This window comes from Phyllopteryx taeniolatus, chromosome 20 (genome assembly GCF_024500385.1).
Source record: "Phyllopteryx taeniolatus isolate TA_2022b chromosome 20, UOR_Ptae_1.2, whole genome shotgun sequence".
Taxonomy (NCBI): domain Eukaryota; kingdom Metazoa; phylum Chordata; class Actinopteri; order Syngnathiformes; family Syngnathidae; genus Phyllopteryx; species Phyllopteryx taeniolatus.
This window is the reverse complement of record NC_084521.1, coordinates 392,263-405,775: the sequence shown is the minus strand read 5'-3', so window position 1 is coordinate 405,775 and position 13,513 is coordinate 392,263. Positions and strand designations below refer to the sequence as shown.

At 42.1% G+C, this 13,513-nt stretch overlaps 2 protein-coding genes across 7 annotated transcripts in view; both read left to right on the top strand.

The window, feature by feature from the left end:
• Positions 1-1,656: 1,656 nt before the first annotated feature.
• LOC133469907 (LIM zinc-binding domain-containing Nebulette-like) lies at positions 1,657-8,755 on the top strand. The gene is made up of 4 exons (XM_061757529.1): positions 1,657-2,196; positions 5,372-5,466; positions 6,417-6,501; positions 8,031-8,755. Exons 1-4 carry the CDS (start codon positions 2,128-2,130, stop codon positions 8,178-8,180), a joined length of 399 nt encoding a protein of 132 aa, XP_061613513.1. The 5' UTR covers positions 1,657-2,127; the 3' UTR covers positions 8,181-8,755.
• A 98-nt stretch (positions 8,756-8,853) lies between these two features.
• LOC133469905 (nebulin-like) overlaps positions 8,854-13,513 on the top strand; it is a 38,452-nt gene continuing 33,792 nt past the window's right edge. The window contains exons 1-5 of one of the 6 annotated variants that reach the window (XR_009785811.1): positions 8,854-9,210; positions 11,611-11,868; positions 12,752-12,858; positions 12,976-13,220; positions 13,423-13,512. Coding sequence is in view for 5 of the 6 variants with exons in the window: in XM_061757518.1 (XP_061613502.1) it covers positions 13,155-13,220; positions 13,423-13,512 (156 nt within the window). In the remaining variant the exon portion in view is untranslated. The remainder of the gene's footprint in view (positions 9,211-11,610; positions 11,869-12,751; positions 12,859-12,975; positions 13,221-13,422; position 13,513) is intronic. The other 5 variants (XM_061757518.1, XM_061757520.1, XM_061757516.1 and 2 more) reach the window with 5 other exon arrangements.

The window sequence follows — 13,513 nt, the reverse complement described above, 5'->3', positions numbered from 1 at the left end:
ACGTCTCCGAGACGTCTTTCCGGCGAGAGCGCCGAGGTTATTTTGCTTTCTCGTGTCGCTCCGCAACTGACGGCTGTCGGCGCTCTCGGCGACGTCTCTGCAGTGAAGAAAAAGCCGTCAATTGTCCTCAGGTGCGAACGCGTCGTTCGTGTGTCATCGTCTCGGGTCCGTCCGTCGTCGTGACGCTCGGGCGTTGGTCTTCCTGATGGCGATGACCAATCAAACCTCTTCAAACTGGAGAACTCTGGAGTTGTCACATCAAGAGTTGTGTCAACCGTCGAGACCTTCAAGTTCCTGGGAATTACAATCTCTCAGGACCTGAAGTGGGCGACCAACATCAACTCCGTCCTCAAAAAGGCCCAGCAGAGGATGTACTTCCTGCGGCTTCTGAGAAAGCACGGCCTGCCACCGGAGCTGCTGAGACAGTTCTACACAGCGGTCATCGAATCAGTCCTGTGTTCTTCCATCACAGTCTGGTTTGGTGCTGCTACAAAAAAGGACAAACTCCGACTGCAACGGACAATAAAAACTGCTGAAAGGATTTTCGGTACCCCCCTAACCAACCTTGAGGACTTGCACGCTGCCAGAACTAAGACAAGGGCGTGCAAAATCCTCTCCGACCCTCCGCACCCCGGTCACCAGCTCTTCCAGCTCCTTCCCTCAGGTAGGCGCTACCGGTCAATGCAAAGTAGAACTAGTAGACATTCCAACAGCTTCTTCCCTCTTGCAATCAACTTCTTAAACAGCTAACCTATAATTCCATTACAACAAGCTGGCAATTTTTTGACTTGAGTTCGTTGTCACATTTCTGTGGGGCCAATTATGTATTACTCGTGCACTCACTGTAGTTGTCTTGCCATGCTGCACTATTTGCATATACTGGCCACTCATGCCAGAGTAGCATCTGCTCCATTTGCACACTGATTGAGGAGTATCTGTAACATTTGCACAACCATTTGTCCAGATTATCGCACTACTCGTCACTTTAAACCGCATACACTCCTTGAAGTCTCAGTGCCCTTTGCACAATGGTCATTGCACCGGACTATTGCAATATTAGTCATTCGAACTGCTCTAAGTGCTAGAGGACTCTGCATCTTTTTGCAGATGTTTTTTGTCAATGTCTTTATGTCTCCAAAGTGTTCTGTAAATTGACTGTCTGTTGTACTAGAGTGGCTCCAACTACCGGAGACAAATTCCTTGTGTGTTTTGGACATACTTGGCAAATAAAGATGATTCTGATTCTGAAGCACAAAGTTTCCATCGTCACTTGCTCTCGCCTTGACAATATCTTAAATGACTTGCTCTGGTTTCCATGGTGACGTTTTAGCTTTACCTCTGTACTCTTGGGCCAAATGGACGGCCATCATTAGCATCCAGACCGCCGCAACCACCAGCGCTTGACCAACTCTCCCTCTTGTGGCCGGTGGAGGTGAGGACGGCCTCCAATATTCATACTGGATTTACAGTTCAGGAGGGCCTCCAATATTTATACTGGATTTACAGTTCAATCTGTATATCATCATTCCTGCGTCCAGATTTGGTCAATTGTAAAAGACCAACACGTCACACAGTCCAGCAGGGGGCGACAATTGCACTAGTAATAAGAGCACATTTTAGGGTTCCGGTGATCCACAGACGAAAAATCTTTCATGGCTCGAAAAACAACGGGAAGGACCTCGTAACGTTGTATATCCAAACGGGGAGCAATTAGATTTTGTCAGCCGATCATCAATTTGGGTGCTGACGAAAATGTCTGGCTATTGGAAACCAGTACAAATAGGATGTAAGGGGCAACTTTTGTAAATCCAGTCCTCGAGGCCCCCGGCCCAATGACCGCCCCTGCTCACGATCGTGTCAATGTTAGACGAATAAGGTTGCACAATATCCCAACGAAAAGTGGAGCTTTTACTCTGGAGGGAGGGCTCGGCAGGCAGGAAGTCCGCGTTTCCAGTGATTTTGCTCAATGTTGCGAGCTCGCCGCGCTGGGATGCTGACTGACTGACTCACTAGTGCTGCCGCACTAGTTGTTCACTCGGAGCGCGAAGCAGCCGAGCACATCTACATCCACATCCACATCCCCGCCCGGCGTCCTCAGCAGCCTCAGGACCCCCCCCGGTCGCCGACATGAACCCTCAGTGTGCCCGCTGCGGGAAGGTTGCCTACCCGACGGAGAAAGTCAGCTGCCTGGACAAGGTGAGCGCTTTTTTATAGAGCGAAGAAACTCATTTGCGTTTGGCATACGTTCACGTATTAAGCACAGTCGAACATTGGCATGTGCGAGCTTTGAGATTGCACGCGTCAAAAGGAACCGCAACCGAAAGTGTCTCCGTCGCAACCGACATTCGGCCACTACCAAAACAAAAAGTCCACTGCTTTGGCAAAGCGCAAAGCTTGTTACTTTTTCTCCACAAGTCGTTTTCATTGTGTTGCATGTTTTATATATAGACCGATATAACCAACAGAAAATCAAATAAAAAATACACAATAAAAACAGCACTATATTGCAAAATAGATCAAAAGAATAAAGAACTTTGCAATGAAGTCAAAAGTCACATACACTGTTGTACATCATGAATCTAGCCAATAAACGTGAAATACATTTTTATATAGCCCCTAAAATTGGTCCAAATGTATTTCATTTCTTAATATCATGACATGATTTATTGTAAATCAAACATATCCTGTACATTGAACTACATTGAAATCAATTTAAATATTTGGATTTTAGTGGGAAATGAAATTTTATGTCGTATATGCTGTGTACTATGTTCTATTTCCCCCCCGCGTGCATTTGCGCCAAGTGGGCGAACCGTTCGCAATTGAAGCAAAGTGGATTCCTCACAATTGATGTTTGGCAACACTTTTTTTACACTGAAGACGAAAGCTTCAATTCATTGGCTGCTTATTCTTTCTCCCAAATCAAAAATGTTATTTGCTTTCTATGCAAACTGCTTATGTGCTTACAGTATGTCAGCTGATCAAGATTATTGGACAATCCTGTACAACACACTCACGCACACACACACACACACACACACACACGTCATTCCACCTCATCGGTGCCAATCGCTTGTTGAAACTCTCAAAATGAACTTAAATTTGTCATTTTTTCCACTATAATTTTGATAATACACATTATTCTACTAAAATTTTTTTTTATTGTATCTCAGGCAACTGAATTTTTTGATGTTGGTTTTATTGTACTCAAACTTCTCATTTGAGGAACAGGAGTCAGTTTTTAGCATAGCATTAGCCAATGCGGATAGTATGTTGAAACTAAACAGAATAGAATGATTCAACAAAAACGTTTTCAAATAAACTAGACAAAAATATTTGGGCAATAGTACTGAGCTGAGATTTTAACCCCACCCAGCCATAGTTCAAAATTAACTAATTCACTGCCAGGCTTCCCAGTTAACATGGATATTTGACTTCTAAAGCCGTCAATGGCAGTGAATGTGTTAAACAAAGAGATCGCCTCTGCTAGCTTAATGCTAATGCCGATTTTTGCCAATTTCAAAAAGGTCCGATATCGGCTGATTAATCGGTCAGGCCTTAGTTAAAATTGGCAAATTCTTGCCAATTCTTCTCTGTTGTAAAGTTAAAGAAGTACTAAAGGACAAATTATTGTACAACAGTCATGTTTGGCCTGTATTTCATATCTTTATTGTTGTGAACACTAAGGGAACAAAAGTTGAATTATGCATTTTGTAAAATTAATCGGCCAATTAATCGATTATCGGAATTTTTACTCTGCCAAATATCGGAATCGGCATTGGCTAATTTGAATGTGTTTCTGAGGCGGATTCGGAAGACCATGCGAGACCCAGTGAGGAGAGGTCACAGCAAGTAGCAAACATGTAAGCACCGGCGTCCACGCTTAAAATAGCACCACCTAGTCTTTACCGTCGCAGTTTCTGGAAGTGGCTGATTTTTAAGAACAAACTGAAAGTATGCGCATGTTGAGCGTCACATGCATAAATGATGGCATGTGGCGCAAGCTCAATGAATTATTAAAGGTCGCGTCACGCGTCAGCCGCGCGCGGCGTCGGATGACACAACGGCAGAAAGCGTAGCACGTGTGCATCAGAATGAGAACTGAAGTCATGTACAAATCACGTTGTTCTCGCTAGGGCAGGTCTGTCTTGTAATACCCCCTTGTGGCTCTGGAGGTGATAGTGAGTCAGTCAAAGAAGAAACAAGCTTCTAGTTTGACTCCTGTGCTGCACCTAGCCTGATGTCATGACAACCTGCAAGGAAACTTCTAGCAAACATTTTTTTAATCATGCATAAAATTGGAAGGAAGAGGAAGGCCGCTTCATCTTGTTTGCCAAATATGCGAAAAGCGATTTCACTCTCCTGCAGTGCGTTCGTTAGTCGAATAGCAAAATTCCCAAAAAGTCATTCTCAACTTATTGTCACAATCTCAATGATAAATACCAATGTTCTTGGTAAAAAAAAAATGTCTGTGTACTAATACCTCTAGTGGTACGCGGGCTCCCTCTGGTGGTATGCAAAATAATCACAGCAGTTGTATTGAACTTTTAGAACAAAACATTTGCATTTAATCTTTAAGAAGTGTTTATTTTTAAACTTATATTTAGGTACAATTTTTAATTGTATATGCCATACATTTGAATCAAATTATTTCAGGACAGTTTTTCTTCTAATATTTAACTGCTTAATGTTACAGGCTTATAATATCAAATAAACCTTTTGGGGATTGTTTCTGATCACTTGGACCTACTACGCTACTGTATTTGACTGTTGGTGATGATGGTGGTACTTGGTGAGCAAAGAATTCTTTTGAGGTGGAACTTGGTGTCAGAAGTTTGAGAAGCACGGATGGAGGCCGTGGCAATCCAGCAAGATTCAAACCAGGCAATGGGACTGTCTTGTCTGGTGATATTTTTTTTTCTTGTTTTCTAAAAACAAAAGAAAAAAAAAATTACTTGAGCATTCAACTTTTTTAAAATGGAAATTAATAAAAACAAATTAATAAAAAATAATTTAACAATCGAATAATAATAATAATTTGTATTATTGTTTAAATTACGCGTTTAGTTAAAATGGTTTACAATAAAAGCTACAACAATCAGCAATTTCTTTTTTTCAGTTTGAAAATAAAATGAGTGATATTTAAAACTTTTTGCTCCTTTGTATTATGGGACAGGTTTTCTTTTTTTTCTTTTTTTACTGGAATGTGGTGGGCTGATAATAAATACTTTACACCTTTGTTCTAGAAAGTTCCTTGCATGGGGATCGGCACCCACACGGGAACGGAACATTGTAGCAGTTCTTGCGTGTTTCTAAACAATCCCTGTGTGTGTGTGTGTGTGTGTGTGTGTGTGTGTGTCTCTGTGTGTAGAACTGGCACAAAGGCTGCTTCCACTGCGAGGTTTGCAAGATGACCCTCAACATGAAGAACTACAAAGGTTACGACAAGAAGCCGTACTGCAACGCGTGAGTCCTGTCCTCCCGCCCACCCGTCGTACGTGATGTCATACATAAATGACATTAGACATTCTAAATAACAGCATATATGACGTCACGCAAAACAGGACATGCAAAAATACATTATTCATGTCATAGTACATGTACATGTCATAATACATGACACTGGTTTATTAGGTGTTTCGGCTCTCGCGGTTGGAACACTACGCGCGCGCACACACACACACGTTGTTTGTTGGGCTTTTACGAACAATTGTCTTAATTTAGAGCAGCGGTATACAAAGCAAAGCAAGTTCCTGCCACATTGTTTTCACAAGTTGGCGATTTAATCAAAGTGGACTTTGAATTGCACAGTTGGGAATTGATGCCTATGACATCATACATTTGGCATTATCCACGACATCATACGTGACTCGCATGACAGCGCACATGACGTTATACTTGACATTTAGCCGTTTTGCAACCTCAAATTGCATAATGTATTTATTCATTTTTATGTATTTTTGTCAATTGTATGTTAAGGTCACTGTATTTATTTAATGGAATATTTGGTTCATCCATTCTGATGATGAATTGTCCATCCATCCATCCATTTTCTGAGCCGCTTCTCCTCACTAGGGTCGCGGGCGTGCTGGAGCCTACCCCAGCTGTCATCGGGCAGGAGGCGGGGTACACCCTGAACTGGTTGCCAGCCAATTGCAGGGCACATACAAACAAACAACCATTCGCACTCACAGTCATGCGGGCAATTTAGAGTCTCCAATTCATGCATGTTTTTGGGATGTGGGAGGAAACCGGAGTACCCGGAGAAAACCCACACAGGCACGGGGAGAACATGCAAACTCCACACAGGCGGGGCAAGGGATTGAACCCGGGTCCTCAGAACTGTGAGGCTGACGCTCTAACCAGTCGGCACCGTGCCGCCGAGATGAATTGTGAAAAATCCAATTTGTGTGCAGACATTACCCCAAGACGTCTTTCACCACTGTGGCCGACACGCCCGAGAACCTGCGGCTCAGGCAGCAGAGCCAGCTGCAGAGTCAGGTCCGTACGCACGCACGCACACACACACTTTTTTTTGGTCTAATTTGTATTTTTCAACACATTTTTCTAATTATATTCTTTGTATATTCTTGTGTTGTTTGCCTGAGTATTTTCTTTTTTACATTTTGTGTTATTGTCTATAATATTTTACTTTTTCCCATCTGTGTGTATTTTTGAACATTTTTGCCGTTATATCTTTATTTTTTCTGGCATTTGTCTACGTTTATATAGAATTTTCATGTTATCTTAACTTTTCTTCTTTTTATATTATATTTGTATATTTTCTTTTTGTCAATCATGGACTGTCTGACAGTTCTACAAGTCTGAGTGAGTTCTATAATTTCTAGTTGTACGTTCTTAGAATAGCAAATAATAAATCTAATAATTGGAGTCTTGGACTTGAGCACAGTACTCGAGGTCTGGTAAAACGAACAACCGGAAGAGTCCACTTGCGATGGTTTTAATGCCCCGAAAATGAAATGACCTCAATGAATGAGGACATTCATAGGCAAGGTCTAATATTATTTCCTTTATTGATCCCAAAACGGGAAATTCAGTTGTTGCAACAGTAAAAAAAAAAAAAAAAAAAATCTTCTTGAGTAAAACCTTTTATTAAATGTATTAAATAGTTTTTATATTAGAATCTGTATATAAAATGAATTAAATAAAATTATCTGCAGCCCTGCAATGTTTGGTGCATCGTTACATTTTTGCTCTAAAATTAGTGAACATTTTACTCTTTTATTAATGCATCTTTATTAAATCTTTTAATTGACATGAAACATAATAATCAGAGATTATTTTTTGTTTGTATTTTATTAAATTGTTTAATAACTTATAATCCAATTATTTATTAATAACTCAACCCAGCAATTTTATTTCTAGAGCAATAAACAATAACCACAGTTGTAACAGTGTTGTGCATAAAATAGAACAGAAGATATAATTACAAAAAATTATAAATAATAATCCATCAATCCATTTTCTGAGCCTCTTCTCCTCACTAGGGTCGCAGACGTGCTGGAGCGTATCCCAGCTATCATCGGGCAGGAGGCGGGGTACAGCCTGGACTGGTTGCCAGCCAATCGCAGGGCACATACAAACAAACAACCATTCGCACTCACATTCGCACCTACGGGCAATTTAGAGTTGTCAATTAACCTACCACGCATGTTTTTGGGATGTGGGAGGAAACCGGAGTGCCGGGAGAAAACCCACGCAGGCACGGGGAGAACATGCAAACTCCACACAGGCGGGGCCGGGGATTGAACCCTGGTCCTCAGAACTGTGAGGCCGACACTCTAACCAGTCGTCCACCATGCCGCTATAAATAATAATAATATAAATATATATATATATATATATAACTATACAAGTGCTCCCTTCATATTGGCATTTATTATAGCATTTAAAATAAAAAATGAGAATTTGTTTTGGATTTGACATCATTTATTCTTTTTATTTGAAATGTTTTGGACTTCATCTCCGAAATGTGTGGCTTTAAAAAGTCAAATGTTGTCGGCGTGCAGGTCAAGTACAAGAAAGATTTCGAGGAGAGCAAAGGTCGTGGATTCAGCATCGTGTCCGACACGCCCGAGATGCAACGACTGCGACGCACTCAGCAGCACATCAGCGACGTACGTACCCGATGGACAGACATGCACGCGGATGGTGGGTAGAAAAAGTCTACACACCCCTGTTCAAATGGCAGGTTTATTAAAAAAAAAAGATAAATCATTTGAAATTTCCACCATTAATGTGACCTATAACCTGTATAACTCAATTGAAAGAAAAAACAAAACTCAAGATAGGTGAGATACTGTGGTTGCACAAATGTGCACACCCATGAAGCGACCACATTCAAACGTCTGTTAAATTGCAGGCAGCACACACCTGCCACCCTTTCAAGGACCTCTCATTCGAGATCAGATCTTCTACTAGGCTTTTTATTGCGGGTTGTACAGGTTATAGGCCACATTAATGGTGGACAAAAAGTTTTGAATTGACCCATCTTGGTCTTATTTTTTTTTAAATCACTAAAACCAGGCATTTGAACAGGCGTGTGTAGACTTTTATCTGTCACTGTTTAAATCTACATTGTGTACATGTGTGAAGTGGATGAGTGGATGTGGTGCAGTTTTGTTAGTGAGCGCGCACACACACACACGCGCGTGCAGACACACACACACACACACACACACAGATTCTCCCACGAGGACAAGATGGAGGCGACAACGTCGTCTGAAGTGGAGCATCTCATGAATTGTAAGTGACTTTTCCTCTCACTTTGAACTTTGACCCCTGAAGCAGTTAGCAGTGAGACATGCTAAAGTGCTAAGCTAGTGAGATGTCCGATCATATTTGTTGCATTCATTTAGCTGTTTTTTTCTCATATTTTAATATTTTATTAAATAGTGAATGAATTGTAATTGAATAAATTGTCCGTTTTTCAAATTCAAACGTGGCCCTCGCATATAGAACTATCGGCACCATCTGGAGACGAATATAAAATCAAACGTTTCCTATTTTCTTCTTCTTCGTCGTCTTCTCTGTTCGTGCGGACCAACGCGCTCTGCTGCGAACTTTGACCTCACTGCACCGCGCTTGGCATGAAGAGGCGGAAAGGGAGGAAGAAGAGGAGGAAGCAGCTTGGGAGGAGGAGGATGATGATGACGAGGAGGAGGAGGACGAGGCCACAGAATGGTGTCGGTGGGTGGAAGTTACGTAAGCGCCGTTTGCGCTTGCACGGATGAAAGGCGCCACTCGACGCGGCTCTTACATAACGACGACAAGAAGAAGAAGAAGAATTGGTTAATTCCTCGATGTCACACGTTAGGAAATCACAGAGCTCAAGCGCCCGAGCCTGACAAGCCGCATGAAGACCGGATGATTTGTCATCGGAGAGTTCACGTGTCAAGTTCTTTGACAGCTCGAGTGGGCTCACTCCAGTTTTTGCTTTTGTAGGTTCAAAGGGGAGTTTGCAGAGTGAAAACTGCAAACAAGATTTGAATGTAGCATGGCATGCCGTTATGAAAAGTGCGTAGTTGTGATGAATAGTCGCAGAGAACAAATGCTGTCCAGCTTCAACTAAATAGCAGCGTCTTGAAGCAAAAAACGAGGAAGCAATTGTGATGCTGATTCAGGGTCAAGAAGATGAAAACACGTTGCTTTCAGGGACCCACTCAATAAGCATTTGTTGTTGTCCGTGCGAACGTGTGTGTGGAGAAAGACGGGCCATCTGCTGATGGCTTTTTTTAGGACGGTGTCACGTCAGGCGAAGGAATTTTGGCCGGCGGCATCCACACTGGCCACCCTCGCTGCTTGCCAGCAGGGGGCGACGACTGTTGTCGCGGGAATAAAAGTCAGCCTGCTTACAAAATATCCCATCGTTCATCGCACCGATACAGGAAAATGTTTTTTTCCTGTCAGCTGTATATCAACTCTAGTCTACTTTATAAAAATCCCTCTGATGCGATTCAAGTGTATTCGATGAATCGTTTCAGACCGGGAGTCAACGATATTGTCCACGATGTGGACGTTCCGTTGTAGTGGTTAGGGAGTGTTTGACTTGGTCAACTATGTAGTCCACCATATAAAAAATTCCCTTTCTGTGATTAGCGAATATTCGATTAATTGTTTCAGCCTTAAAGTCGACTATATTGTCCGCGATGTGAAAATGTTGATGCCAGGAGTCAAACACATTGGCACGGATGTCGGCTGCACGGTGACAGATGGTCCAAGTGGCGTTTTCCTCAGCTGCCATCTGACGCCCGACTTCGGCGCCAAAATACGACGGCGGCGACGGCGCGGCGCTGGCTTTGTTTTCATGCGCTCTCGTTTTCAACTTACGTGGAGTGAGCCTCGAGTCAAGTGAGGCGCTCACCTCTACAACAACTGTTGATCAAATATTATTACATTCATTAGAAATAATACTGTATTGTGAATAAATACCATGAATAGTTACTTTAGCATCGTTTTTTATGGTTCATTGAAATGTTTTTTTTTTTTTTACTTTTTTTCATTGTTTTATCTCATTCAATAATAATTTGGTCATCAATTTTGAATGATTTTACTTTTAAGTTCTTTTTCAGTAATTAATAAAATAAAATTATATACATTATCCTACATTTTACAGCATCATTTATTGTTTAATTACTGTAATATAAATTATTTGTTGCATTAATTACGCTCTTTTTTTCCTAAAATCTATAAACTAAAAAACAATGAATAATATGTTAAATGCATTTTTAATAATAAAATACAAAATATAGCTAAACTATTTTACATGTACATTTTGTGTTCTTAATTTGAGTTATCCATCCATCCATCCATTTTCTGAGCCGCTTCTCCTCACTAGGGTCGCGGGTGTGCTGGAGCCTATCCCAGCTGTCATCGGGCAGGAGGCGGGGTACACCCTGAACTGGTTGCCAGCCAATCGCAGGGCACATACAAACAAACAACCATTCGCATTCACATTCACACCTACGGGCAATTTAGAGTCTCCAATTAATGCATGTTTTTGGGATGTGGGAGGAAACCGGAGTGCCCGGAGAAAACCCACGCAGGCACGGGGAGAACATGCAAACTCCACACAGGCGGGGCCGGGGATTGAACCCGGGTCCTCAGAACTGTGAGGCTGACGCTCTAACCATGCCGCCTAATTTGAGTTATATAATTTATTATTTTGAATGTAATTATAAAACTGAGAAATTAACATTTGATTATTTGATAAATAACAGTAAACCACTACTTTACTACTAATTCATTAGGTTGATAAAATATAATTAAATAAAAAAATATAGTCAATTGTTAAAGCATGAATTATTTTATTGAAGTAAACTGTTTTATTTGTTGCATTAATTACGTTCCTCCTTAAATTGGTTATGCAAATTATATACATGAATTTGTATTCATTTCCTATTGAATAGTATGCTAATTAATATAACCTTAATAATAAAAGAACAATTGTTGCTAAACAATAACAGACACATTTTACATTTGCTTTATACAATTTCTCCCTTAATAATGAGTTAATTACAAATGTGAACAACAACAAAAATGTTATTCAAATAACCACATTTGAAGTATTTTCCCGTTCATTCTTTCCAGCATTCGCCACCGACTGCAATCACCTTGAAGAAAAAAAACCCAAAAGGCATTTTAAGGGGACGCTGCTGATAAGTTCCCGAGTGGGAGCTAAATGCGGCCTTCGGTCACGATAAGAAGTCCGTGACGAGCGATGGCCCGTCAACGCTCGCGACCCGAGTGCCCGCTCGCTCAGACGCCCGACTGAAGCTGAAGCTGCGGGAGGAATCGTCGTCGCGCGCCCGACGGCTGAAGCTCGGAGCGCGCTGGCATGAAGTGCAGGTTAGGAGTCTTAACTTGACTCTCAAGTCAAGACAGTGATGTCCTTTTCTGTCGTTTTTTGTCTCACTTCTGTCTAACTGTCGCCAGGGTCTGCAAAATGTTTATATATAAAATGATTCCGCACCTCTGCCACCTATTGTTCCATCTTTCATGTTCAGTGTTGGGAAGATGACTTTGGAAATGGAGCTGTTACAATTCCAAGTTGAAAATGGAATAGTAGTGGACGTATTTCAATGGCTTTCAAAGTAATTCCATTGAAGGGCCTTTTGATGAGTTTTCTTGGAGTCCCGGTATGTTATGACGCCAAATTTCATGTGTTGAATTTGGATTGAAGGGTTACGTTTTGCTTAAATCGGGCGTAGGAGAAGACGGCAACATGCGACGTTTGCAACGCGAAGATAAGGACGCAGCAACTACGACATCTAGCGTCATCATCCGTCACTATGTAAGCCACAAAGGCAGGCAAGACACGTTAACCTCACTAAAGGCGCAACAATAGATCGATTAATTGACAACTAACCGATGATCCAGTTAATCAATAACAATTTGATAAATCGTCTGAATTTCAGCCTCTCAACAGTAAATATCTCTCACTAACCCGTTGAGATTGGCGTGAATGTTGTTATTTGTCATTTCCGTCATTTGTGGCAGGAAATTGGAAAGCGCGACCAGAAGTAGTGCAGACTTTGGTTAATAAAACCGCTGGAACGGAACGTGTGGGTGGTGGTATGCGTGGTGAGCAGAGAGCCAAGACACGGCGCCTTCTCGCCAGTGAAACTCGACTTGCTTGAAATTTAGTGGGGAGACCTTTTGACTTGCTGGATTTGGAAGACTTGAGACTTCTGACTTGAACAACTGTGACTTACTCTTCTTCCACACCTAGGAAGAAGGTACCAGAAACATTCTAAAAGCCTTTTGGAGGATCACGACTTCACAAGGGGAACCCAATATTGCAGGGATACATTGAGAGGTGACCACAGATTAAAAAAGGTGAGTGAATCTTTGAGGAAGATGATGATGATAAGAAGCCGAGAAAGACCCACAGACAGTCTTCAGCAGTGAGGAACCTCGACATCTCGATATGCAAATCGTTGCGTTTTCCTCCAGAGGTGACCGCCGTGGACGTCGTGTGCTCCCGAACTGGCCGTCGAGACGGAACGAATTGTGAAGGTGGAGACGGAAGGAGAAGAAACTTCCCAAGAGACGGTGACCGCCTTCACCTTGTCTCACCTCCCTTGCGAAAACCAACGAACTGAAGCAGAAAGAGAAGAAGAGGTGGAGGAGAAATGGATGGAAAGGAAGAGCATGGAGAAGAGGAGCAAGGAGGACGAAAAGGATCTGAGGAGACACAGGTGAGAAGACGCGCGAAGGCAACTGAGATGGACGAACAGCTGATGGATGAAGACATGAGTCATGGATGAATTGATCATGGATGGATGACAATGGATCAGAATCATGCCAAGACTTTCTGCTTGTGCATCACCTTTTGACATTTTTGAAACAGGACCACTGTTTGTAATATTTTGGCGTATGTGTGTGTGTGTGCGCGTGTAGGGCGGGAGCTCTGCCGTTGCCGCCGCCGTTACCGCCGCGGTGTGTCCCGACCCGGCATTCAACAGGAGATGCAGCTTGCTGGCCAGCGAGG

Coding starts and splice junctions, on each gene's coding strand:
- LOC133469907 (XM_061757529.1), top strand. CDS start 2,128: ATGAACCCTCAGTGTGCCCGCTGCGGGAAGGTTGCCTACCCGACGGAG. Junction 2,197..5,371: donor AAGTCAGCTGCCTGGACAAG/GTGAGCGCTTTT, acceptor CTCTGTGTGTAG/AACTGGCACAAAGGCTGCTT. Junction 6,502..8,030: donor AGAGCCAGCTGCAGAGTCAG/GTCCGTACGCAC, acceptor GTCGGCGTGCAG/GTCAAGTACAAGAAAGATTT.